At 62.5% G+C, this 24,499-nt stretch overlaps 4 protein-coding genes across 6 annotated transcripts; all 4 read left to right on the top strand.

The window, feature by feature from the left end:
- The first annotated feature begins 91 nt into the window (after positions 1-91).
- CLK2 (CDC like kinase 2) lies at positions 92-8,756 on the top strand. 3 transcript variants are annotated; one of them, XM_074164601.1, is made up of 13 exons: positions 92-275; positions 1,838-2,007; positions 2,189-2,423; positions 4,154-4,250; positions 4,599-4,665; positions 5,011-5,127; positions 5,361-5,527; positions 6,000-6,094; positions 6,442-6,571; positions 6,938-7,020; positions 7,254-7,333; positions 7,552-7,642; positions 8,065-8,739. In XM_074164601.1, exons 2-13 carry the CDS (start codon positions 1,838-1,840, stop codon positions 8,245-8,247), a joined length of 1,515 nt encoding a protein of 504 aa, XP_074020702.1. In that variant the 5' UTR covers positions 92-275; the 3' UTR covers positions 8,248-8,739. The 3 variants fall into 3 exon arrangements, with proteins under 3 accessions (XP_074020702.1, XP_074020700.1, XP_074020701.1); XM_074164599.1 differs by having other exon boundaries at positions 135-275; positions 4,157-4,250; positions 8,065-8,756; XM_074164600.1 differs by lacking the exon at positions 92-275 and having other exon boundaries at positions 4,169-4,250.
- Positions 8,757-10,689: 1,933 nt separating this feature from the next.
- Positions 10,690-14,696, top strand: SCAMP3 (secretory carrier membrane protein 3). Its single transcript, XM_074164605.1, has 9 exons — positions 10,690-10,795; positions 10,876-10,932; positions 11,034-11,168; positions 11,254-11,374; positions 11,454-11,582; positions 12,213-12,372; positions 12,794-12,895; positions 12,995-13,112; positions 13,257-14,696. Exons 1-9 carry the CDS (start codon positions 10,748-10,750, stop codon positions 13,401-13,403), a joined length of 1,017 nt encoding a protein of 338 aa, XP_074020706.1. The 5' UTR covers positions 10,690-10,747; the 3' UTR covers positions 13,404-14,696.
- Positions 14,697-15,607: 911 nt separating this feature from the next.
- ENTREP3 (endosomal transmembrane epsin interactor 3) lies at positions 15,608-20,290 on the top strand. Its single transcript, XM_074164583.1, has 12 exons — positions 15,608-15,826; positions 16,513-16,569; positions 16,732-16,842; positions 17,030-17,155; positions 17,250-17,357; positions 17,533-17,693; positions 17,815-17,914; positions 18,001-18,085; positions 18,203-18,781; positions 19,013-19,081; positions 19,292-19,554; positions 20,120-20,290. The coding sequence occupies exons 1-12, from the start codon at positions 15,608-15,610 to the stop codon at positions 20,288-20,290; spliced, it is 2,049 nt and encodes a 682-aa protein (XP_074020684.1).
- Positions 20,291-21,473: 1,183 nt separating this feature from the next.
- On the top strand, positions 21,474-24,499 carry LOC141475919 (lysosomal acid glucosylceramidase-like). Its single transcript, XM_074164484.1, has 10 exons — positions 21,474-21,631; positions 21,850-22,041; positions 22,117-22,263; positions 22,396-22,529; positions 22,614-22,786; positions 22,858-23,095; positions 23,226-23,450; positions 23,563-23,726; positions 23,860-23,985; positions 24,118-24,499. The coding sequence occupies exons 1-10, from the start codon at positions 21,559-21,561 to the stop codon at positions 24,218-24,220; spliced, it is 1,575 nt and encodes a 524-aa protein (XP_074020585.1). The 5' UTR covers positions 21,474-21,558; the 3' UTR covers positions 24,221-24,499.

The raw sequence follows: 24,499 nt of genomic DNA, 5'->3' as shown, positions 1-24,499 counted from the left end.
GCGAGGCTCCGGGGGCGACGGCCGCAGCCGCGCCCCGCCTCTCGGCCCCGCCCTGGCCCCGCCGCGCCGTGTGACGCACGCGTGCGTGCGCGGTACGTGCGTGCGTGCGCGACTCCGCGGCGAGCCGCGCGCGGCCTGGTGGGGACCCGGATCGGCGGGGCGGCGGCGAGCGGCGGAGCCGGAGCAGCTGGAGCGGGGCCCGGGATTCCCGGGGGCCCACGGCCGCCATCACGGATTTCCTGTGGGACAAGCGCACCGGGCTGGCTGCGAGGACGGTGCGGCGCGGGGCGCGGCGCGGCGGGGCTAGGCCGCGGCCTCCGCGGCGGGCGGGGGCGGCCCGGGGCCGTGCGGGGCAGGCCCTGCCGGTGGCTCCCGGCGGGGCCGGGGCCGCGGCCGCATCTCGACGGCCCGGGGGGTTTCCGGGCTGGGCCGGATGGCCCGAGGAGGCACCGGCAGGGTCTTGGGAGTCGGGGCGGGAGGTTCCCCGCCCGCCGCCACTTCCTGCGTCCCTGGTCTCTCCCGGTGACCGGGCCCCAGTGCTTCCGCTTTTGGCGCCCGGCGCGGCCCCGCGCGCGGCGGAGGCCCCGCCCGGCGGCCGCCATCATCGTCCCCAAACCGGTTCCAGACCTGCTGCGAAACGCCCCGGTGTGGGCTCTGCCCGCGCGTGACGAGGGCGCTCGCCTTCGGCAGGCCTCCAGCCGTGCCCGCCGCCGCCGCCAGTAATTAGAGGCTGGAAGCGGTGCCAACCGTGGGCGCAGCCAGCCCCGGCAGCAGGCGCCGAGCCAGGGTGATTCGTGAGCGGCCCCGCACGGCCCGGCCTGGCGTGGGGAGGTGAAGCCCGCGGGGGAGTGGCAGCCCGTGCCCCCGGGTCACTGCATCATCGGGGGCGGTTCAGCCTTCTGATGGCCCGGCCAGTAACGTCAGCGTAGGTGTGGGTGCGGGACAGCAGCCGGTTGTGTGAGTGAACCTTTTTGGGGGGAAAATCGGCGGTAGGCGGCCTGTGGACAAAGGGAGCTCCTGTGGAGATGCAGCAGGTTGAGCTGCTTGATGCTTCGGCACCAGATAAGTGTGGGGGATGTCTTAGAGCCACGGAGTGACGGTGGGAGCAGGATCCCAAGAACCAGCACTTTGGGGTTGGGACCTGGCGTCCCATCGTACCCAGGGATTTTCTCCTTCACTCTTGACTCTCGCGACCCACCAGGAAGGTAGAGGTGAGCACTTCTTCCCTCTGAGGTAGTGTCTGCAAGGCTTTGTTAACACCTCCAGGCATGGAAAGGACCTTTTTGCTCCCTGGGTGCTGTAGGGCCCTCCCCACTCGCAGTGGGAAGTGCAGATGTCACTTGATTGGCAGCAAACTGGGGATGTCACTTCAGGAGCTGCCTGCTTCGGTGTCTTCAGTAGTGGTGTGCAAAGACTTTGGACCGAGCACTGGTGATATCCTGAGCATCGTTTCACCTCCCTTCGGTTTTCCTTGGTAGTGCTTCTCTCCTTCCTGGGGAGAAAATTAGTTTAAAGGGAGAAGGTGGAAGTCCTGAAGGTGCAAATGCTGCTCCTGGAGCTGTGGCCCATAGAGATGGAGGGTGAAGAGGGGAAAGTAACCTGGAAAACAGAACTGTACCAAGCACAGCCCATATGGGTGGTCGTGTTCTCTCTCGTATAGGATTCTGGGATCTCTCAGAAGTTCATCCCATCCCTCTCAGATCCCCTGTGTCCCCTCGGATGCACTGCTGATTGCCTCCCCCCTCCTTACCCTTGCAGTACCTTGGCCACTGACTCTGTGCTGGTTTCTCTCCCTTGCAATTGCCTCACAAAGTCACCCCCATCTCTTGTCCCGTAGATGCCTCACTCTAGAAGGTACCGCTCATCGGAGCGCAGCAGCCGAGGCAGCTATCATGAGCGCTACAGAAGTCGCAAACACAAGAGGCGGCGGACACGGTCACGATCGAGCAGCAGCGAGCGTGACCGTCGGCACCGTCGGGAAGATAGTTACCATGTTCGGTCCAGGAGGTGAGTCTGCAAAGATGACATGGGACCTTGAACCCGATAGTGTTTCTCCAGCTCGGCTGGAGGCAACTGTGGCCAGCCCAGCTTCTGGGTGGCCTGGGCCCTGGTCTCTCATGTGCTCTGAGCTGTAGCGTCCTGGGCAGTGTTCATAATCGAATCCCCTGGGCTTCCTTCCCCTCCCTAGCTACGATGACCACTCAGCAGACAGGAGGGCCTATGACCGGCGTTACTGTGACAGCTACCGGCGGAACGATTACAGCCGCGAGCGAGGGGAAGCCTACTATGAACCCGAGTACCGTCATTCCTACGAGTACCGACGCTCCCGGGACCGCGAGGGCAGCTACCGGAGCTGCAAAAGCAGCCGGCGTAAGCACAGGCGGAGGCGGCGCCGCAGCCGGTCCTTTAGTCGCTCCTCATCGGTGAGTATCCTGCTGTGCTGGGCCTCCCCTGTAACCTTTCTCTCCCAGGTGGCGAGCTGGGTAAGTAGAAAACTCACTTTCTAACACTCTCGGACTCAGCTTGAGAAATGTGTAGACAGCCTTTGATGCAGACAGCAGTTCTGTCCACCATCCTGATGCGCCTGGGCAGTGGCTGCCCTGTGCCAGCTGGGCACAGGCGGCTCAGACCCTCTCTTAGTGTTGCCCGCTCCGAGGTGGGAGGAGGACAGGCGTGCCCTGTGAGGCTGGCGTGTCCCCCAGGGTGGTGCTGCAGTCCTCAGCTCCTTTATCCCTGCAGACCACTGCTTTTGTTTCGTGATGCTCATTAAGAGCTGTTTAGGAATCCCAGCCAAGCAGTCTTTTGTGTGAGGTTTGTACAGCGAATGCTCAGCTGGTCCTGGTCCCAGAAAGCTCAGTCTGCGACAGGCAGCTTGGTCCCCGTGGTCCCTGGTTTCGGGCAGGAAGCCCCGCGTCTCTGAGGGTTAGGTCCTGCATCAGAGCGGGATCCTTTTGGGTGGGTCCAGCTGATGTGGGATGTCGTGCGAGGGGCTTTGCGAAGGGAGTAGAGCTTGTGGAGTTCAGGTGGAGGCAGCAACCATCACAGGCTCTTCTCAGCAGTGCCTCTCGCTTTCTCTTCTCATCTGTTCTGCTGTTCACCTTCCACTTCTGTTAGACCCCAGACACATCCTCTGCTCTGTGTGTGGAGCTCTCAGTGTTGTCTGGTCTGTTCTGGCTGTATGTCCAGGGATGGGATTATGGGCTGGATTTGGGTCCCAAGTCTGCTGGCTGGTTGCTCCCAAGTGTGGGGATACTTAGCTGAAGAACTGAAGGCAGGAATTTTCTCTTCTCTGGCATAAACCTCTTATCTGCCTCATCCCAGGCTGTCCCTATTCCCTGTTGGGCCTCTGCTTCTCTCCTGGAAGTTAGTCCTTCCAGGATCAGCTTCTTTGGGGGAGGGTCTAGGAGTGTCACATCTTCCCCAGGCAGTCACTATAAATTCTCTCTGGTTGTGGATGGATCGTTGTACTGAGAGTCACTTCTGAAATCTCTGAGCTCATCTTTTTCTGAGTGTGGGGGCTGGGGGAAGCAATGTGGGTGGTTGTTGGAATGGGATGGGGAGTGTCTGTGTGGTGCAGCCTGGCCCTTTGCTCGTGCAGGACTTCCCAGCGCCTGCCTTCTGCTGCCTTTCCTCAGTGGCTGCCACGGGGCTGAAGTGAGCCTCTCCCTGCGGCCACTGAGTGCCCGGCTGCAGATTTGTGCTTTGGCGTGCTCTCTTGGCATTATCCAGGACCCGAAAGCCAGTGCCATTCCTCTCTGAGCCCCCTCTAGAAATGAGAGCAGCTGGCCCCTTCTACTGCCCCTCTGCTAGTCCTTGTTCTGACCGTCTCTGCTCTCACACTGGTTCGGGTGGGGCTGTTTGTAGGTTCTTTTTTTTCTTTTTTTTTCTTTTTTTTTTTTTTTTTTTGCTACAACAAAAAGCAAACTGTTTTTTTCTTTTCTGAGCTAGTGTGTTGTATCTTGACATGTTCCCTTGCAATATCCCTATCGTTATATATTCCTCTGTGCCGTATGAATTGGCTGGGAATCTCCTCCTGCAACCCCTCCTCAAACAACCATGTGAATTTCCAAACCAACCAATGCGTGACGCTGGCTGCTGCGCTGGTTTGAAAATCTGATTGGTGAATGATGAATTCCCTGTCTGCCTGGGCCAGCAGCGGAGTCGACAGAGCAGCAGAAGGGCCAAGAGTGTGGAGGACGACGACGAGGGGCATCTGATCTATCGCGTCGGCGACTGGCTACAAGAAAGATGTACAGCCAAATCGTAACATAATTTAGCTCTCTAGTTAAGCTCCCATCGCAGTCGCAGATCTGTCTTATCTTTCTGTTTCATTTTATTTTCATTGTTTATTAAAGAGAAACCCTCTCCTTTTCCTTCCCCTTTTGTTAAAGCTACGTTTATATTTTGTATTGTTACTGAAGTGCCAGGGAACTAGGGCAAGTTGCCTTGTGCAGCCGGTGTCAGCCTTCCGCTGCTCCGGTCTCCCAAGCTGTGTGCAGGTTAGGTGTTGCAATGCATTCTCCTCTGCCTTGTGTATGCACTGCATCCAGGTCGTGCTCGCTCTCTTATCTGCCTTCCTCTCTTTCTCTCCCTCCCAGATGAGATTATTAGTACCTTAGGGGAAGGCACGTTCGGCAGAGTGGTGCAGTGCATTGATCACCGGAGGTACATCTGCTCCTGGGGCAGGGAGGGGCTTGGTGGTGAGGGGAAAAGAGAGACCTCAGCGGGGGACAGAGCCTTCTGTGCTTATCGGGGAGGCCTGGGGGTGAAATTGCGTCTCTTGGTTTCCAGTATTCCTCTGCTGGTCTGGGCACTCCCCCTCTTGGGTTGCCCATGCACTGGAGATGGATCAGGGGAGCCTCAGGGAGGGAAAAGACGCTGCTTTGGTGGCCACCCCTTAATAGAAGCCACTTCTGGCTTGAGCAAGGGTGGTGGGAGGCTGCTGCACAGGATGAGACCCCTGACCCAGCTCAGGGGTGATGTTGTGCTTTTCTCTTGTTTCTCCTCCAGGGGTGGTGCACGTGTTGCTCTCAAAATCATTAAAAACGTAGAGAAATACAAAGAGGCTGCTCGACTGGAAATTAATGTGCTGGAGAAAATCAACGAGAAGGATCCTGAGAACACAAAGTGAGTGTGCCCTTGATGTTAAAAGGGAAGGGCAAGCGTCACCTTAGCACAGTTGCAGGGATGGGATGAGAGAGGTACTTGATGTGTGACTGATTTCGTTTGTAGCTAGTTTTTGGAGGCGTATTGGCTTGCTATGGGATACGGACTGAGCAAGGAAAGGAGGAGCCTGGCGCAGGGATAACGGAGCCGAGTGGTGTGTGCAGATCTGTCCCGAATCAGAATTTTTCTCTCAGTCTTTGTGTCAGGATGTTTGACTGGTTTGACTACCATGGCCACATGTGCATCTCCTTCGAACTGCTGGGGCTCAGCACCTTTGATTTCCTGAAGGACAACAACTATCTGCCTTACCCCATCCACCAAGTACGGCACATGGCCTACCAGGTGTGCCAGGCTGTGAAATGTAAGTGTTCACTGCTCTTCTCTCCGCTGGTCCTTGACTGACCTGGAGAGCTGTGCAGCTCCCAACATCTGGGCCAGTTCAACTGGTGGCCCAAAGCAGCGAGTTCTTGCTGTGGTGCCAGAACAAGCAAGAACAGCTGTGCCAGTTCTGAGACTGAGCCTTCCCACCCCTCCAGCAGTGAATGCGTGCTTGGAATTAATCCTTTTCCTGGTTGTAATGTTTTCTGATGCATGTGGGTTGGCAGTAGCTCAGGGCACTTCAGCATCTGCCTCCACACACACATTCTGGTGATCAATACAATAAATCTTTGTGCTTCTGACGAAGCATCTTGGCCCGGACTAGCTTGATAGTTCTAAATGTGGGCTAAACTGGTGCCGGCGTGAGCAAACTGAACCAATGGTGTTCGCTCTTCGCGTAGGTGCAGCCTTGCTTTGCTTCTGTTCCGTCACCCCAACTCTGTTTGCTTCCTCAGTTCTGCATGACAATAAACTCACACACACTGACCTCAAGCCGGAGAACATCCTCTTTGTGAACTCTGACTACGAACTCTCCTATAACCTGGAAAAGGTAACAGTGCTGCCTTGTGCTAGGGGTCTTCTCTTGGGTTCTTGGCATCCCATCCCTTATCAGCAGGTGGGAGGAGTCAGAACATGGCCCCAGGAGACACAGGGTTGACCAACAACGATCATGCACTTGTTCAGGGCCTCTATCCTGCATGAATGGGCTATGTAGTCTATAAGCCATAGGGACCACAGGCTTACCTGCGTGATGGTGAGAGTGTGTCCTGGGGTTGTCCTGGACTAATGTGCCCTCCGAAGCCTTCCCCTCCGGTGGTACCCTGTGGCTGTGTAAGGAAGGGGCTGAGTCTGCATTTCCAAACTCCCGAGTAACTGATACCATTCTTCCTTGTGAAGAAGCGGGATGAGCGGAGCGTGAAGAGTACAGCCATCAGAGTGGTGGACTTTGGCAGTGCCACGTTTGACCATGAGCATCACAGCACGATTGTCTCTACCAGGCATTACCGGGCCCCTGAAGTCATACTGGGTAGGTACCGCCTGGTCTTTCTGCAGAGCCAGGCATTCGCCTGGAGGGCTCTGGGTGCTTCCTGCTGGGTTAAGATGCATTTTGCCTCCACATCATTCCGTAATGGTCCTGGCTTTACCCTGGGAGATGAGAAGTGCTTTATTTAACATTCTGTACTCTCTATTTTCTGGGAGGGTCAACAACTTATGAGTTGGTGATTTGTCATTGCTACCAGCTGGGCAGTATATTGCCACCAGTGTGTCAGGAGCCTGGCTGGAATGGGAATTGTTTTTCCAGTTATTCGTTTGTTTTTAAAGGGGCGAGGGAGAGGGATTTGGAATCTTAGACCATACTGGATCTTTTATTTAAAAAACATTGTTTTTCTAGAGCTTGGCTGGAGCCAGCCCTGTGATGTGTGGAGCATTGGCTGCATCATCTTTGAGTATTACGTGGGCTTCACCCTGTTTCAGGTGAGAACTGTGTGCTGTATGGCTCCCTCTCAGCCGATGAAAGAGGATGCTGGCTGTTTCCCAGTACAGCCAAGGAGCCTCTGGGACTGATGGAGTTTCCTCCATCACTGCAGTCTTGTAGAGGTGACTGAGGTGTTGCCCAGCAAGGGGTTCTGAACTGGGAAACACCCAGGGCTGGAGGTAGAATGCCTGGAATCTCTTCCGTGCCTTCCCTTTATATTTCTCTCTCTCAGACACATGACAACCGGGAGCACCTGGCCATGATGGAGAGGATCTTGGGGCCAATTCCTTCTCGGATGATCCGGAAGACGAGGTGAGCAAGGCCAACTGGGCACCACAAGCTTGCCAGCTCTCTCCTGCTTCTCATGTAGCGGTTCTTCTCTGAGGGATCGAGCTTTGAAGCTGCCTGCTGAGCCAGTCTGTGCTGCTGCAGTGTCCTGAGCAGCATGCGCTGCCAGGACTGGCGTGTTGCTGTTGCTGCAAAACGTTTTGTGCTTGGGTGTAACCTGTTCCCACCTCTAACTCTGACAGGAAACAGAAATATTTCTACCATGGCCGCCTGGACTGGGACGAAAACACTTCTGCTGGCCGCTATGTTAGGGAAAACTGCAAGCCGCTGCGGGTAAGGCGGGGTGGGCAGAAGCACCCAGTTGCTTTATCCTTTTCTCATTGCAGAGTCTTGTAGTGCCCACTCCAGTTGTGAAGATTTCTCCTGTGGGCAAGGTTGGGTCAGACCAGTGTCTTCTCAAAGGAGCCTTGGCTGTCCCAGACATAAACTGGGAAGACTGCAACAGCCTGAGCATAATCTGAAGTGGATGAGGAGGAGGGCACGGAGACCTCAGGAAGTGCCTGGGAAAGATGGTGGGAGGGTGAAAACTCAGCAGTTCCGTGCTTGGTAGACTGGCCCAGAGCTCAGGTCTAGGATGAGTGACAGTCTGAACAAACCAGTCTTCTCCCAGCTTAGCTGTTCAGTCCAGGGAATGTATCGCATCCGGGACAGAGTGCAGCGTCCTTGGCCCTAACCTCTTCCCTCCATCTCCCCAGCGATACCTGACCTCTGAGGCTGAAGACCATCACCGCCTTTTCGACCTCATTGAGAGCATGCTGGAGTACGAGCCGTCCAAGCGCATCACCCTGGCCGAAGCCCTCAAGCACCCCTTCTTTGACGTGTTGGAGATGGAGCCAAGCACAAAAATGTGGGACTCTAGCAGAGACATCAGCCGGTGACGCCAGAGGTGCCAGCCTGCCCTCAGATTCTAGCCCCCGTGGAGGCCTGTGTGATTTCTAGACACTTGGTGCTTTTTTTTTTTTATATACATGAGAAGAACTCCCTGGATATGCTTGTAAAGCTGTTAATATGTGAGATACTGTAAATAGCCCATATTCTATATTGGCCTCTGAGCACCATGGGCCCAACCTCCTGCTGTTGCTGCTGCCGCTGTCGTAAGGCGAGGGAGCCTCTATGTCCATATTGTAAATACTTCTGTTCATGTGTTGCTTTGTCTCCTCTTCTCTCCTGCCCTCCTTGGTGTAAATACTCCAGGGCTCGCAGCTCTCTGTAACTTGTCTGTTTCCTTGTAAGTTATGAAACTGGTGGGACTGCATGGGAATTATTTTTTGGATCAATGTCATAGCCCATCCCCACACCAGAGTTTTATAAGAATTTTGTACAGTCTTTGTGAAAAATAAATATGAAGTGAATAAACCATCTGGTCTGGGTTTGGACCCTCTTGGGGATGTTCTGCTGGTCAGTTGTGCTCCTGATGTGCGGTGGCTCTATGCTGCGCCCTGCGGAGGGAAGGCAGGCGCATCTTCTTATGGGATGAAGGGTACTTTGCGGCCCAGAAAACTTCAGTAATGAAGCCAGATTTGTCCGCCTGCACCACTCCTCACAAGCTTGGATGCTGGCCTTGAGTGTGAGCTTACACTGGACTGGGTATGAGCTGCTTTTGGCTATCAGGGACTGGTGTAGGGGGTAGGAAAACACCGTCTGGCCCTTCATCACGCCCTGCGATCAGTATTGAGGTGGGATATAGAAAAAGGGGGACAGTGGGTTCTTCAAGATAAATCCAGGTGAACAAGGTCTGAAGGAGCAAGTCCAGATCCCTATTCTTTAATACTAGAAAAACCTCTTGCTCCCTGGATGGGGTGGACCACTGGCTACTGGTGATGGTGGTTGGAAAACGGGTGCCCCAGTGCCCACATTTGGCTGTCGAACGCATACCCCAGTGTCTGGCTGTATCTGTATCTGTATCTTTTTGGCTCTATCTGGCCCTGCAGCAAGGCAGGGGCTCAGCTTGGGCTTTTCCATGGTGATTGCTGGGGCTGTTTCAGACCTGGTGGCAGCTGTGGAGATGCTTCACCACTGTATCTGGGAGAGCCTGGTTCGGGCAGTGTCAGTAACAGAGTAGGGACACTCACAGTCAGTTCCGCAGGAGCTTACCGCTTTGCTGTGGCACCATCCATCAGTGGCAGGCTGTCACCATGCAGAGGGATAAAGGAAAAGTCCAGCTTCACCTGGAGTTAGTGGGGGGAAGTCTCAGGAGGGGTGACATTGGGATCACAAGCTCATGAAGATCATTCAACTGGAAGAGCTTGGGCTGGGAGCTTTCAGCTGCCTCCTGTGGTATCGCCAGGGCAGGCGGGGTGTGCCGGGGAAGGTGAGAGGGGGAAGACCGGCTTCTGCTGCAGGTGTAGCCAGCCCTCAGGCGAGACTGGAGGAGAATTAGATTGTCCAAATAATACCTGTGGTCTGTCTCAGACTTTAAAAAAAAAAAAAATAACCCACATCAGCATCCAAAACCTGAATTCCGAAGAGCAGGGCTCAAGATGCCAGTTGTCTGGGCTGAAGTGGGAGCTCGCAGCTTTGTGTGTAACTTTGTGAGTCTTTGTTCAGAGGCTAAAGAATCTTTTTAGCAGAGAGGTGCTTTTGCTGCTGGGAACTAGAGGCAGGTAGGGACTGATGTCCCATGCTGCTCCCCAGGCACTGAGGACTCCCATTCGGAGGGGGTGTCGGTGTGCTTCCACATGCAGCCGATGGGACCAGGGATCCCTTATAAATAACTGCTCTGGGAGACTCAAAAGTTCAATCCCCCCAGCTGTTCCTTGTGCCGCCAGTCCTTCCCTGACCGTTTAACTTCCATGGAGTCGGCTGGTTCGGGTGGGCTCGGTAACACCGCAGCTCTGCCACCCCCGCCACCCTCCCCGAGGGTAAAGCCTGGAGGATTCCCACGCAGGCCGGAGGCGGACGGTGCCGCGGCCGTCGCAGTACGAGGGGTTGGGACGTGAGGCCGCGGGGGAGCCGCCAGAGAGGCCTGCTGCCGGGGTGGGCCTGGCTGAACGGAGCCGGGCCTGGGTGGGGGAGCTGGGTGGGGGCCCGGCCCTGGGAGGGGGGACACCGGGAGCGCGGGGAGACGCGTCGGGGCCCGGCCCCGGCCCGGCGTTGCCATGGCCCCGCTGTTGCCATGGGGATGAGCTCCCAGCGGGCCCTGCGCGGGGTGGAGGTGGGGGGGGGGAAGAGATGCGCCGGCACGTGACTCCCGGACATGTGGCCGCATCACGTGCTCGCAGCCGCCCGGCCCCGCGCGTGCGCAGAGGCCCCCTGCAGAGGGGCTGCCCCGCGCCGCGGGCGGTGCCGGTGACGTCACGGCGGGGAGACCAATCGGCGGCAGGGGGGCGGTGTCTGCGGCGGCGGCGGTCCCGGTCCGGACCCGCTCCCGGTTCCGCCATGGCCCAGCGCGGCGGCCCCGCGGCGCTCCCGGACAACCCCTTCCAGGTGCGTACCGCCGGGGCAGGGGTGGCCCCGGTCCTGCTCCGGGCTCCGGTGGTCCCGGTGTCACACGGTGTCCCCCATAGGATCCCGGACCGGAACACGCGGCGCTGGACGCCTACAACCCCTTCGGCAGCGGCGCGGTGAGGCGGCGGGTGGGACCGCTTCCTGGCGATGGGGCCCTCCCCGCGGCCGACTGAGACTCACCGTACCCGCCGCCCCTCCCCCCCCGTTTTCCCCGCAGCCGCCGCCGCCGTACCAGGCCCCGTCGGTGGCGCCCCCGCCAGCCGCCGGCACGGCCCCGCCGCAGGCCGCTGCGCAGCCCCCGCGGAAAGCCAGCCCCACCGAGCCCCGGAACTACGGCTCGTATGGCACGCAGGTACCGGCGAGGGGCGGCGGGGCGGGCGGCGGGGGGGGGGTCGCCGGGAGAAGGAGGCAGCTCCAGGGCCTGCGCTCCCCCGCAGGCCTCGGCGGCGGCCGCCACGGCCGAGCTGCTGAAGCGGCAGGAGGAGCTGAACCGGAAGGCGGAGGAGCTGGACCGGCGGGAGCGGGAGCTGCAGAACGCGGCCCTCGGCGGTGGCGCCGGTGAGCGGGCGGCGGGCCCGGGGGGTGGTGTCCTTCCCCGCGGCCCCCCGGCACTGCTTCTGTCTCCTTCCCTCCGCAGCGAGGCTGAACAACTGGCCCCCGCTGCCGTCCTTCTGCCCGGTGAAGCCTTGCTTCTACCAGGACATCCCGGTGGAGATCCCCGCTGACTTCCAGAAGACCGTTTCCACCATGTATTACCTCTGGATGGGTGAGGCCTTGGGGGAAATCTACAGGCAGGCTCTGGGAGGAGGCTAAGGAGCAAGTGTCCTGCATTCACGTGGCTGCTGCTGCTCTGGAAAAATCACAATTAAGGCTCGGTGCCTGGGGCTGAGCCCTTGGTGACGGGGGGAGCCTGATCCATGGGCTGGAGCGGGTCCAGAGAAGGGCAACGAAGCTGGTGAGAGGTCTGGAGCACAAGTCTGGTGAGGAGCGGCTGACAGAGCTGGGGGTGTTCAGCCTGGAGAAAAGGAGGCTGAGGGGAGACCTTCTCGCTCTCTACAGCTCCCTGAAAGGAGGGTGTAGCTGGGGGGGTTGGTCTCTTCTCCCAAGGAACAGGCGATGGGACAAGAGGAAATGGCCTCAAGTTGCACCAGGGGAGGTTTAGGATGGATATTGGGAAAAATTTCTTCATGGAAAGGGTTGTCAGACATTGGCAGAGGCTGCCCAGGGCAGTGGTGGAGTCGCCATCCCTGGAGGGATTTCAAAGCCAGGCAGACGTGGTGCTGAGGGACACGGGTCAGTGGGGGTTTGGGCAGTGTCAGGCTGATGGTTGGGCTCAATGATCTGAAAGGTCCCTTCCAACCTTGACCATTCTATGATTCTGTGTCCTCTTTCTCAGCCAGCACCATTGCTCTCTTCCTGAACTTCTTGTCCTCGCTGGCCTGGTTCTGTGTGGACCCCTCGTTTGGTTCTGGGTTCGGCCTCTCCATTCTCTGGGCTCTCCTCTACACGCCCTGCTCCTTTGTCTGCTGGTATAGGCCCATGTACAAAGCTTTCAGGTGTGTATCTGCTCGGGCTCCCAGCAAGGCAGCGGGGTGGGATGGCTGCGAGGATGGTGATCAAAGCTGGGGAGACCGGGCTGCTCAGTGGGACAGGCCCCCACCCTGAGGGTGGCACTGAAGGCATCTCAGCTCCTGGTGGTCTTTGGGCCTGGGGGATGCGGTGATCCTGCACTGAGCTGCTGGCTGAGGAACGAACCCTGCTTGGCACGGGGCTGTTCTGAGGACATGGGAACGTGTTTTCCCATGGACCTTGCTGTTGAAGACCCCTGCACTGCCTTATACCTTTTCCTTGGATCTCTCCTTGCTTTAAGTCCCTTAACCAGTGGCTGCACCTCTGGGGCCTGCACGTTCTCCTTGCTCTGAGGAAGGTTTGAGAGTTGTTTTCTGTGGCCTGACCTTGCTTGTCTCTTTCTCCCAGGAGTGACAGTTCCTTCAACTTCTTTGTCTTCTTCTTCGTCTTCTTTGCCCAGAACGTGATGTACGTGCTGCAGGCGATTGGCATACCGAACTGGGGGTTCAGGTGCGCATTGTGCTGAGCCCGGCCTGGCTGAGCGCCCCAGGAAGGGAGGTGGCAGGTGGGGAAGGGGGAACCTGTGGGCAACCGCCTCTTGTTTTGCAGTGGCTGGATATTGAGCCTGATAGCACTGCGGAAGAACACAGCTGTGGCCGTGATGATGATCCTGGTGTCCGTGTTCTTCACAGCAGTGGCTGTTTTGGGCATCATTATGCTGAAAAGGGTGAGTTTGGATGGCACCTCTGGGCCAGAGTGCGCCTTTGGGAGGAGGAGGTGAGGGGTTGGCAGGCGCGGGGGCACAGCTCCATTCATTGGGGACCTGGAACAGGACTGGTGCCCTGACCCCGAGCCTGTTGCTCTCTTCCAGATCCACTCTCTGTATCGCCGGACGGGTGCCAGCTTCCAGAAAGCGCAGGAGGAGTTTGCTGCCGGGGTCTTCTCCAACCAGGCGGTGCGCACCGCCGCGGCCAACGCTGCCGCGGGTGCCGCCACCAGCGCCTTCCGGGCACCCTAGCCAGGCGGGGCCCGGCTTCTCACTGCACGTGGGCTTGTTCTAGGGAAGAGGAAATCCAAGTTGCACTTTCATTGGATCCCTGTGTGTCTGCATCAGCTGTCAGAGGCTGCCTCATCCCAGCTTGGAAGTGCTGGTGCCTGAATCGTCTGCTGCTCTAACCCCTTTCCTCACAGATGGAGGCTGTTTTGGTTTGTGCTGGTCCCCTTCCCTCAGTGGACTGGGGAAGGAGCCGGATGGGAGGTGCTGTGCCCAAGCCCTGTGGCTGTCATCCCCCTGCCTTCCAGCACCAGGCGCCTCCTCCAGACAGGTGACAGGGACCGAAATGGTTTCTCACCTTCCCTGGGCTCTCCTGTCTCCCCACCTGGTGATGGCGTTTGTGTGCCCTGGGGCATGAAGGGTTCCCCATGTGCCCGGTCCTGGGGCGTGCAGGGGCTGGCTCTTCCCTGGAGGCTTTTGTTTTCCCTTTGACACAGGACCTGGTTCTCTGCCAAGAACATTGTCCCCGTCTTCCCCCCAGGGGCTTGCTCTGGTGGGGTGGGGGCTGACTGTCCCCAGGGCGCTGAGCAAGGGGGGTGCCCCCCTCCAGTCCTTTTCTCTGTCTTCTCCCTCCCTGCTGAGCTGAGACCACTCCAGGCACAGGGATAAGGAGAGTGGGAATGGGACAGGCACATCCTGCTGGTGGGGGTCCCTGCCTTTAGCCTGCATGCCCAGCCGCAGCCGTCCAGGCCTGACACGTGGGGGACCATAAAGCCAGTTTGGGGGTATGGGGGGCGACGGTCCTGGTGCCTCCTCGCCTTCCTCTGCACCTCCAGCTTCTCCCTTCCTCTTCTCTGCTTGCCCTGGGGCCAGTGACCCCTCGCTCCCCCCTGCACCCAGAGCCAGGGCCTTTCCCCTCCCTTCTCGGGGGCTGAGCCCATCCCTGCGCCCAGCGCTGCCCAGTACATGCCCTCTGTCCTTGCTCGCCACTGGTGTCCCATGTCCCTGGTACCATGGCAATGGCTCTCATGAGTTCTGCTTTCTCCTGGCTCCTCTCCGATGCTCCTGGGTTTGTCCCTGCTGCTCCTGGGCCGTCGGGAGGGTCTGTGCCTTCATCCTTGGGGGCCGGTGCACGCGGTGGGTCCTGCCCTGTCCCGCTGGGGGGGGGGGGGGGGGCTGGTGCTGGGTAACGGCGGGGGTCACTGCTCCGGCCGTGGCTGTCCCCCCACGGGGCTGCTCCAGCCGCTTCCCCCCGCGTTGCTGTGCCCCACGCCCAGCCGCCTTCAGGTTTTATTTAAGGAATAAATGAAGTTTCACTCCGTGCCTCCGTACGTTGCAGACGGGAGCGGGGGGGGGGGGGGGGGGGCGCGGCGAGGCCGGTGCCGCGTCCTCCGGCGGGGGGGACCGGACTACAGCTCCCGTCGTGCCGCGCGGGGGCGGCCCCGGTGCGGGCGCGGCCCGAGCTCCGCCGGGTGCCAGCGGCGGCGGGAGCCTCCCCGGAGCTGCCTTCCGCCTCGGCCGCGCCCGCTCCGCCGCCCGCCTCCCGCACTGGCCCCGGCGGAGCGGGGATCCCGGAGGCCGCCGCCGGGGCTCGGCGGGGGCGATGCTCGGCCGCGCTCCGCGCAGCATCCCGCCGCCCGGCCCTCCCCGCCAGCCGCGCCGCGCCGGGCCGGGGCTGGGGGGCGCGGGACGGCCATCCCGCCGGTAGCCGCCCCGCCGGTACCGGCCCGTGCCGGGGCGCTCCCGGCAGCGGGACCCGCCGCCCGCGGAGGATGCTCCTGGGCGGCGGCCGGACCATCGTCCCCCGCCGCCCGGCCCGCGGCTCCCGTCTCCCGGCGCTGCCCCGCGGGCCGGCGGCCTGGCCCGGGCGCCGCGTCCCGGGCGGCATGAGCCCTTGGCGGGGGGCCCGGCGCTGAAGGGACGGCAAAGGAGGAGGAAGCCCCGGGGCCGCTCTCTCCGGCCGGGATGCGAAGGTACCGGTGAGGGCCGGTTGTGTTCCCAGCGGACCTTCTGGCGGCCGCCGGTCCCGCCCGGCCGCGGGTACTGCCCCCGGGGGGGGCAGGGAAGAGCCGCCGTCAGCATCCTCCGGGAGGCAAAAGGTGGAGCCCGGCCCGTTCCTGCAGAGCGTCCGTTCCTGCTTCCCCCGGGCCGGCCCCGTCCTGGCGCGGTGCCGTTGGCTGCCCCGGGGCTCTGGGGCCGGCTGCCCCCGCTCACCCCCCGGGGCAGCCATGCCCTCCCCCAGCGACTCCAGCCGCTCGCTGACCGGCCGCACATCTCGCAGCCTCACCCATCTCCGCATCCAGCGGACCTGGCTGCAGATCCTGCTGGTGCTGGGCTTCATCCAGGTGATCCTGGGCGTCCTGATCATCACCTTCAGCCTGGTGGCAGCCACCATCACACCCTCTGCCAAGATCCGGCACTCCTGCCCGTCCTGGGCCGGCTTCTCGGTGAGTCTGGGGCAGCATGTGGAGGGGTCTGGCGCAGACGTGCTCTGCTGGGTCCATACAGCTCCCTGGATGCTGAATTTGCCACCTGTCCCAGGGGAGTGCAGCCCCGCTGCTCCCCCACCCTCTGCCTGTAGCTGCCGTGGTGCATTGTGGGAGAATCCCAGGGGTTCCCCCAGGGTGACTCTGTGAGGGATGGAGACCCCCAGAGCGGTGCGGGGGTCTATCCGGGGTAGGCATTGAGGTGACACGCTTCTGGACAAACCCTGAGCAGGTCTGTGCCACTGGAGGCAGGGAGGGGCGTGTGGGGTGCTGCAGTGGTGACAGGACAGGGAACACCCTGCCCTGCTCCCGGCTGAGCGGTGGGTGCTCTGCCTGCTGCAGATGTGGGGTGAGGGCAGGACCCTGGCAGGCCTGGGGTCCCCCCGCAGTGACCTCGTGGCACAGATCCTGGCCCAGGTTTGCTGCCCAGCGTGGAGCTGCCTGCAGTCCCCAGGCTCTCCAGTGCTCTGAATCAGCAGTTTCTCTAGGCTTGCAGTGCCGAGGCTGCCCCTACAGCCCTGCTGCTCCTGGGCCAGCAGGGCTGTAGGGCTGGGGGGGGAGTCTGTCCAAGAGCGGGGGCTACTCTGGGCTCCACTGCCTGGCAGAGCCCCCTTCCCATCCTCACCCCTGGGCTTGTGCGTCTGCAGCTGGCACTGTCTGGGCTTGTCGGCATCGTCTCCTGGAAGCGGCCACTCACCCTGGTGGTAGGTGTTTGGGGGGACCCCTCTGCAGACAGGGGTCCAGGCTGGGGAGGGCGGCGCAGGGGGACCAAGCGGCCCCAGATGCCCCGAGACATGCAGCTGCATGCGTCGGCTCCTTGCTCCGCAGCCCTGCCCGGCTGGCAGCTCCTCTCCTCCCCACTGCAGATCACCTTCTTCACGCTGCTGTCAGTGCTGGGCGTCATGCTGAGCCTCGCCGGGTCCATCCTGTCCTGCCAGAATGCGCAGCTGGTGAAGTCCTTGGAGGCCTGCGAGAGGGTGAGGCTGGCCGGGGGCTGCTGCAGTGCCCCCATGCGCCCGGACAACCGAGCTCAGCTTGTCCCTGGCTGCAGGGCTCTGGGGACAGGGGGAGCTGTGAAACAGGGCGCTGGTGGTGGGATGCACCGGTGGCTCTCAGGGGAGAGCATGGTGTCCGGAGATCCCTCACGGTGTTCCTTGTCCCCAGGAGAAGGACTCGTGCGTCTGCTGCCAGGCCCGCTCTGAGCCCCCACCTGCCTCCTGCAGCCGGCAGAGCGAGATGCTGACCATGTTCCCCAACCCTGACTGCCGGAGCATCCGTGTGGCGCTCAAGGTGCAGGACCCGGGCAGGTGTAAGGGCTCCCTGGGGAGCAGCCATGCACCCCACCATGCTCTGTGGGTCCACAGCTCACCTCACTCCTCCCCAGGATCTCCTCTTCAGTGTCTGCGGCTTGACTGTCCTCTCCACCATCATCTGCACGCTCTCTGCTGTCGTCTGCTGCATCCAGATCTTCTCCCTCGACATAGTCCATGTGGTGAGTCCCAGTCCTGGCCCAGGAGCAGACAGGGGGCAGCACTCCCAGGCTGGGGGGTGCCCAGGGTCCCAGGGCAGCACCTGGCCCCGGCTGGATGCAGATTAAGGCCTGGGACACACATCACTTGCCGGATTTCTGGACAGGGGTCCCAGCTCTTCCTCCCCTCTTCCTGCAGCTGGTCCCCCAGCGCTCGAGCTCTGTCACGCTGGAATGCACGTCCCCCCCCGACACCTTTCTACAGAGCATGATGGACTTCGAGGAGTTTGTCCCCCCAGTGCCACCACCCCCCTACTACCCGCCTGAGTACACCTGCAGCTCCGAGACAGATGCGCAGAGGTACCTGCCTGGGAGAGGGGCTGGTGGAGCGGGGCCACCATGGTGCAGGAGCTGGGGGTCTGTTTGCCCCCAAGCAGGGCTTGTCCCACCTGACATGGCTTTTCTGCTCTTGCCTGCACAGTATCACCTACAACGGCTCCATGGACAGCCCTGTGCCCCTCTACCCCACTGACTTCCCCCCCTCCTACGAGACCGTGATGGGACTGCGGGGAGACAGCCAGGTGGGAGCCGGGGGGCTGCAGGCAGGGGAGGGCCAGGCAGGGCTGGGCTCCTGCTCTGTGTGTACCCTGACCGCACCATCCTGCAGGCCACCCTGTTTGACTCGCAGCTGACGGACGGCTCGCATGCCTGCACCTGCGACCGTGTCCCCTCCATTGTGCTCAGCGGAGAAGGTGAGCCTGCCCCGCTGGCGCTTCTCGGGCTGGAGCATCGGTGCGATGGCAGAGGGCTTGTGGGGTGACCAGCACTTCCCGGGTGGTCTTCACCCATGCCTGCTCTGCTCCCTGCAGTGTCCATGGACAGTGGGTCCCTGATCATGTCCGAGATCATGGACATCCCCGGGGACAGCAGCCCCTCGGAGGACTCGTGCCTGCTGGAGCTGCAAGGCTCCATGCGCTCCGTTGACTATGTCCTCTTCCGCTCCATCCAGCGCAGCCGCGCCGACTACTGCCTGAGCGTGGACTGCGTGCAGTGCAGCCACCACGCACGCAGCCCCACGCTGGGCTTGCAGGGCCCCTTCGAGGAGCCGCCCCAGCCCCGGGTGCGGGGAGAACGCTCCTACTCCTGCTCCACGGCAGAGCCCGGCCACGATGGCATCTTGGTGGGGGGAGCCGGCACCCACAGCTGCAATCGCCTGGAGGGGCTGGCCCGCTGCGTCGGCCCCTGCTTCCCCGAGGTGCGCCTCAAGGAGAAGGGCTCGCTGCAGGGGCGTGGGGGTGGCCGCTCGGCAGGGCTTGGTGCCAGCCGCCTCTGCCACCCACGGCGCAACAGCGAGACCTCCTGCCCCTCGTCCCCAGCCCCGGGGCTGAGCCAGCGCCCGCTCGTGAGGTCGCACAGTGACCCCGGTGTCCTGACGGCCGGCCATGCTGGTAGGTGACAACGGCTGCTGGGATGAGGATGTGCGTGCAGCGGTGTCCAAGCAGTGCAGCTGGGACATGCCATGGGTCTGGGCTCCGTTTGCCTGTGGCTGTGAGGGGATTAGAGCCAGTCTGAGGTTGTCCCAGGGGAATGGGGGGGGAGAGGGGTGCCAGGGCTGGTGCTGGGGGTCTGCACAGCAGCGCGGGGCAGTGCCAAAGCCTGAGTGCTCTTTCTGCTCCCAGCAGATTTCAGGGAAGTACTTTATACCAAAGCACTGGAGGACACCGTGTCCAACTCCTCTGCGGATACAGGTCAGGGCACTGGGCTGTACTGGGATGTACAAAAAGGTGGGGGGAGCATTTCTGTAGCCCTTTGGGGATTGGGCTCACCAGCTGGGGCTGGGACAATGGAGGCCCATGGTAGTACCACTCCTGCCAGCTGGGGATGGGAGACAGCAGGGACTGCGGGGACAGGGCCCAGCAGGAGAAGTGTCCTGGCATCTGATGGCAGCGTCTGCGCAGGGCTGTGCTCAGAGGCCTGCCTGCTCCGCCGTTCGCACTGTGACTCCCCCCCGCTGCTCCGGGCCAGCTCGGCAGGGAAGAACAAGCTGCTGCCCTCCAAGAAGGTGACGCAGCAGCTGTCGAAGACGACGACCCGCTCACTGGGGGACCTCAAGGTCTGCCGGGGCACCCGTGGGCTGGTGGCCAGGTTCCTGCAGAGACCCAAGCGCAGCCCAGCAGTCGGCATGGAGGTTCCCGGGCACAGCTCACAAGGGCACAAGCAGGTGAGCTCTGGCAACTGCGGTGCCTCAGGGGACAGGGGCAGCTCCTCTTCCCTGGGGGAGTCCCATCCACACCCTCTCCTTCCTTCCAGTCCCCACCAGCACCACCACACTGACCCTTCCAGGGTCTCCATTTACCTACCTTGGTGTCAACACCCCTGCTGCAGGCAGGGGCTGCAGGCAGAGCCTCCTCCCTGGGGCACTGTCCTTGCCCAGCCCTCCTTGACATGGCAGCCCCTTCCCCTCAGCCCCCACCAGAGCCCTGAGTGGGAAAATCGTGCGTGTCGCAATGGCTTTGGCTTTGCCCCTGAGTCACCGCAGCCCAGAGGCAGTTGCTGGGGACATCCCAGCCTCGGCTTACGGGACACTGGAGACCTTGCGCAGCTCAGGAGGCCGTGACGGGAATGAGGCCGTCCTTAATGACAGTGTACATGCGTGACACATGCCTCCGGCATCACGCCTCCACCATCCCTCCCATCCCCTGCCATCCTGCTCCGCGTGCCCGCCCAGCTGCACCCCGGGCAGGGGTGCTGGCTGCATGGCTGCATCCTGTCCCCGGGGGTTGCAGGTTCCCTGGAGCGCCTGGCCAGGAGCAGAGCGGCCCCACGAAGGCATCCACCTGCAGAGCTGCGGGGACCTGAGCTCCACCTCGTCCCTGCGCCGGCTCCTGTCCACCCGCCGGCTGGAGCGCAGCCGCCCACGGAGTCTCAGCGGGACCTGCAAGGAGAGCGCACTCTGACGGTGCAGCCCTCGCCGCTGCGGGGACCCTCCCGGTGCCCCGGTGTGGAGACGGGGTCCTGCTCTGGGCCAGGACCCTCAGACATTGCTTGGACATTGCTACTGCCCCGGCGGGGCTGGGTCCTGCGCCGCTGCCCGGGGGCCTCGGCTGGGCCAACCCGAGGGGCTGGTCCCCTGGGGTGTCTGCTGGGGGGCCGAGATGGCTGTGCCGGTCCCCTGCCCTGTCCCCTCTGCCAGCTGTGCCTGTCCCCTGCCCTGCGTTCCCTTGCGCTGGCCGTGCCTGTCCCTCACACTGGCTGTGCCTGGTCCCCTGTGCTGGCCATGCCTCTCCCCTGCCCTGTCCGTCCCCTGCCACCGGCCATGCCTGCCCCCTGCCCTGTCCCCTCCTGCAGTGCCTGTCCCTGTCCCGTCTCCCCCAACACCGGCCGTGCCTGTTCCTTGTGCTGGCCATGCCTGCCCCTCCCCTGTCCCCCCCGCGCCGGCCGTGCCTGTCCCCTGCACCAGCTGTGCCTGTCCCCTGTCCCCTGCCCGGCAGTGCCCGGTCCCCGTGCCCCCCCCGCCCGCCCCGGGGTTCCCGCGCCCGGCTGCGCCCGGGGCCGCGCTGCGGGGCCGGTCCCGCAGCGCTGGGGCCGCGCTGCCCCTCGCTAGAGACCGAATAAAGGTGGTCGCCGCCCGCCCGGGGCCGTGAGGCCGGTGGCGCCGGGGAACCGTGGGCGCGGCGGGGGGGGTGTGGGTGTGGGGGTGTGTGTGTGTGTGTGTGTGTGTCAGCTGACCGGTCACGTGAGTGGTGGGCGGGGCGCCGGACGCCGGGGTCGCTGGTGGCGGTTCCGTGGGCGCGGGGCGGCAGCCGGGGACGGCCGGGACTGGGACTGGCCGCGGGCGGGTCGGGGCCGCAGCGCGGTGCCCGAGCGGGGCGGCGACCGGTGCTCCGTGCCCGCCCGCGCCTCCCCGGTTTCCCCCGCTGCCCGTGCGGCTCCCCCGGGTCCGCGGCCCCGTTACCGTGACGGGGGTAGGGCTGGGCCCGCGATCTTGCCCAACCGGGGCCTGGCCCGCCCAGTGCCGGTGCCGCTCCTGCACCGGCGCCCCGGGCGTGGGCGGGACGGGAAGCCCGGGCGCCCTTAAAGACGAAGTCGGCAGCGAGCCCGGTGCTGCGGAGGAGGCCGAGCGGCCAGCGCGATCGGGAACAGCTCGGGGTACTACCGGCACGGGCGGCTTCGGCGGTGCTGCCGCTCGCAGGCCCCGGGACCCGTCGGGGGACGTGGAGGGGCCATGAGGGCCACCAGTGCCCTGGGATGGCGGTGGCGGCTGCTGCTGCTGCTGCCAGCCGTGCCCTGGGCCACAGGTGAGCGTGGGGGCGGCGGAGGGGTGGGGGCGGCGGAGGGGTGGGGGCGGCGGAGGGGTGGGGGGGCCCGGAGGGGGAGACGCAGGAACTGGGGTGCCTGGGGAGGGGACAGGGTGTGGAGCGCGGGGGCAGAGGCAGCACCTGGGGCAGGCAGCAGAGCTCTGGCGGGGACACATCCCCGAGCCGGCAGCTGCCCCCACCCTGCCCGTGCCCCCCAGGTGCCCAGCCCTGCAGCCCCAAGTACTTTGGCCGTGATGCCATGGTGTGTGTCTGCAACGCCACGTACTGCGACACGCTGGACCCCGTGGTGCTGCCGGCCCCGGGCACCTACATCAAGTATGAGAGCAGCAAGGCCGGCAAGCGGCTGGAGCGCAGCGAGGGGAGCTTCCAGCGCAGCCTGCATGCTCCAGGTACCCGCTGCGGCCGGCAGAGACAGGCCAGACCCTGTGCGCGACCTGCCATCACACTGGGTTCCCTCCCTGCAGATCTTGTCCTGACTGTGGACACGGCACAGCGGTACCAAAAGGTGAAGGGCTTTGGCGGCTCCATCACTGATGCAGCTGCCATCAACATCCTTTCCCTGCCTGAAACAGCCCAGGATCACCTGCTTCGCTCGTACTTCTCTGAGGAAGGTGAGAGCGTCAGGGGAGGCAGGAGGGATGATGACGGGGACCCTGCGGGCCTCTGCCTGGGCACGAGCAGAGCTTGGAGACCTCCTGTCCCACTGCTCACCTCTGCCCGTCCCACCCCACTGTGCCTGGCAGGGCTGGAGTACAACCTGGTCCGGCTCCCCATGGCCAGCTGTGATTTCTCCCTCCATGCCTACACCTACGACGATGTCCCCTTTGACTACGAGCTTGCCCACTTCAGCCTGCGAGATGAGGACACGAAGCTAAAGGCGAGCAGTGGGAGGGAGCGGGGTGGGGGGTTGTGTGTGGGTGCAGGGACTTGGCTCAGGTAGTCCCTCTGCCCCCTCCTGCAGATCCCCCTCCTGCACCGAGCCTTGGCCATGAGCAAGCAGCCCCTGTCACTGTATGCCAGCCCCTGGACCTCCCCAACCTGGATGAAGACCAGCGAGTCCTTCGTGGGGAAGGGGACGCTGAAGGGGCAGGCAGGGGACAAGTACCACAAGACCTGGGCCAACTACTTCATACGGTAAGGAGTGCCTGGACCCAGGGGATCCTCAGCAGTGGGGAGGCCCCGTGGCTCACCCCTCTCCCCCACAGGTTCCTGGACGAATACGCCAAGCGCAACCTGACCTTCTGGGCGGTGACAGCTGAGAACGAGCCCGCGGCTGGGCTGATCAACAACTACCCCTTCCAGTGCCTGGGCTTCACAGCCGAGCAGCAGCGGGACTTCATTGCACGGGACCTGGGCCCCGCGCTGGCCAACAGCTCCCACCGTGACGTCCAGCTCATCATCCTGGATGACAACCGGCTCCACCTCCCGCACTGGGCCAAAGTGGTGAGCGGGGCAGGGGGTCCATCAACATGGTGAGCGGAGGGCTCAGCTGCTCTGTCCCACAGTGCGAGGGCTGGGGTGATGGCGCTCTGCCCCGTGGGACCCAGCAATGGCTGACACTTCTCCCTGCCAGGTCCTGGAGGATGAAGAAGCAGCTCGCTACGTCCACGGCATCGGCATCCACTGGTACCTGGACTTCATTGGGCCCATACAGGACACAGTGGTGCCCACTCACGAGCTCTTCCCCGATTACTTCATCCTAGCCACGGAAGCGTGCATCGGGGCCCACTTCTGGGAGAGGGATGTGATCCTGGGCTGCTGGGACCGGGGGAACCAGTACAGCCACAGCATCCTGACGGTGAGACCCCTGCGCCACCTGGCACAGCAGGCCCCGTAGAAGGTTGCTGGTGTGCTTTCTTTCCCATCAGCACCCTGCTCCTTGGGCAGATGTCTGGGCTGTCCCATTGCAGAACCTGAACCACTTTGTGGCCGGCTGGACCGACTGGAACCTGGCCCTGGACCTGGAGGGGGGCCCCAATTGGGTCAAGAACTACGTGGACAGCCCCATCATCGTGGACACCAGCGAAGGCATCTTCTACAAGCAGCCCATGTTCTACCACATGGGGCACTTCAGGTGAGTCAGGGCCTGGGCTCCAGCTCTGTGGTTGCAGTAGCAGCATGTCAGGAGGGGAGCAGGTCAGGTTTGTTGGGAGAAGAGCTCTGCTGGGATCTGACTCCCTCCCTGGGGTATCTTTGTGCCTGTGCAGTAAGTTCATCCCCGAGGGCTCCCAGCGTGTGGGGCTCGTCACCTCCAAAGAGTCCAAGAAGACGGACCTGGAGTACACGGCTTTCCTGCGCCCTGACGGTGCTGTGGTGGTGGTGGTTCTCAACCGGTGAGCGATGCGGTTCAGCCCGCACGACCCCATCTTGCCGGGTCCTGCACGTGGTTCATCCTGCTAGGCTTTGTGCACCGCTGGTGCTCGGGGGCTGCTGCAGCACTGACCCTGCTGCTCCTCGCCCTCCAGGTCCCTGCAGAACATCACCTTTGGGCTGGCCGACACGGTTGGTCTCATTGCAGCCGTGGCTCCGGCCAGCTCCATCCAGACCTACCTGTGGCGGCGGCAGTGACAGGGCTGGGACGCCCATGGCTGGCCAGGGGCTGGACTGAGCCGGGCCAGGAGAGCCCACACCGCTCTGGGCTCAGGCCTGGGAGCACAGAGGAGGTGGCTCACCTCTGTCTGTGCTGCAGTGGAGCTGAGCGCTCAGGCGAGCCAGAGGAGTGAGCCAGGCTGTGCAGCGCCGTGCGTGTGCAGGAGGGCTGGGGCACCAGTGCCCCTTGGGGTGGAGATCCCACAGGCTGTGAATGCTGTTTTCTGCTGCTCCGACATTAAATGCTGATTTGTCTCT

The sequence above is a fragment of the Numenius arquata genome, chromosome 27 (genome assembly GCF_964106895.1).
Source record: "Numenius arquata chromosome 27, bNumArq3.hap1.1, whole genome shotgun sequence".
Lineage (NCBI taxonomy): Eukaryota > Metazoa > Chordata > Aves > Charadriiformes > Scolopacidae > Numenius > Numenius arquata.
Note: the sequence above shows the minus strand (reverse complement) of the source record. Positions and strands in the feature narration are given on the sequence as shown.

What these genes read in the sequence shown, in the direction of transcription:
- CLK2 (XM_074164601.1), top strand. Translation starts at nt 1,838, where the DNA reads ATGCCTCACTCTAGAAGGTACCGCTCATCGGAGCGCAGCAGCCGAGGC. An exon ending in CCTTTAGTCGCTCCTCATCG is followed by an intron (nt 2,424 to 4,153) that starts GTGAGTATCCTG and finishes TGCCTGGGCCAG; the next exon opens with CAGCGGAGTCGACAGAGCAG. An exon ending in TCTCCTATAACCTGGAAAAG is followed by an intron (nt 6,095 to 6,441) that starts GTAACAGTGCTG and finishes TTCCTTGTGAAG; the next exon opens with AAGCGGGATGAGCGGAGCGT.
- SCAMP3 (XM_074164605.1), top strand. Translation starts at nt 10,748, where the DNA reads ATGGCCCAGCGCGGCGGCCCCGCGGCGCTCCCGGACAACCCCTTCCAG. An exon ending in TCCCGGACAACCCCTTCCAG is followed by an intron (nt 10,796 to 10,875) that starts GTGCGTACCGCC and finishes TGTCCCCCATAG; the next exon opens with GATCCCGGACCGGAACACGC. An exon ending in ATACCGAACTGGGGGTTCAG is followed by an intron (nt 12,896 to 12,994) that starts GTGCGCATTGTG and finishes CTTGTTTTGCAG; the next exon opens with TGGCTGGATATTGAGCCTGA.
- ENTREP3 (XM_074164583.1), top strand. Translation starts at nt 15,608, where the DNA reads ATGCCCTCCCCCAGCGACTCCAGCCGCTCGCTGACCGGCCGCACATCT. An exon ending in CGTCCTGGGCCGGCTTCTCG is followed by an intron (nt 15,827 to 16,512) that starts GTGAGTCTGGGG and finishes GTGCGTCTGCAG; the next exon opens with CTGGCACTGTCTGGGCTTGT. An exon ending in GCATCCGTGTGGCGCTCAAG is followed by an intron (nt 17,156 to 17,249) that starts GTGCAGGACCCG and finishes ACTCCTCCCCAG; the next exon opens with GATCTCCTCTTCAGTGTCTG.
- LOC141475919 (XM_074164484.1), top strand. Translation starts at nt 21,559, where the DNA reads ATGAGGGCCACCAGTGCCCTGGGATGGCGGTGGCGGCTGCTGCTGCTG. An exon ending in GCGCAGCCTGCATGCTCCAG is followed by an intron (nt 22,042 to 22,116) that starts GTACCCGCTGCG and finishes CCCTCCCTGCAG; the next exon opens with ATCTTGTCCTGACTGTGGAC. An exon ending in TCCCGCACTGGGCCAAAGTG is followed by an intron (nt 23,096 to 23,225) that starts GTGAGCGGGGCA and finishes TCTCCCTGCCAG; the next exon opens with GTCCTGGAGGATGAAGAAGC.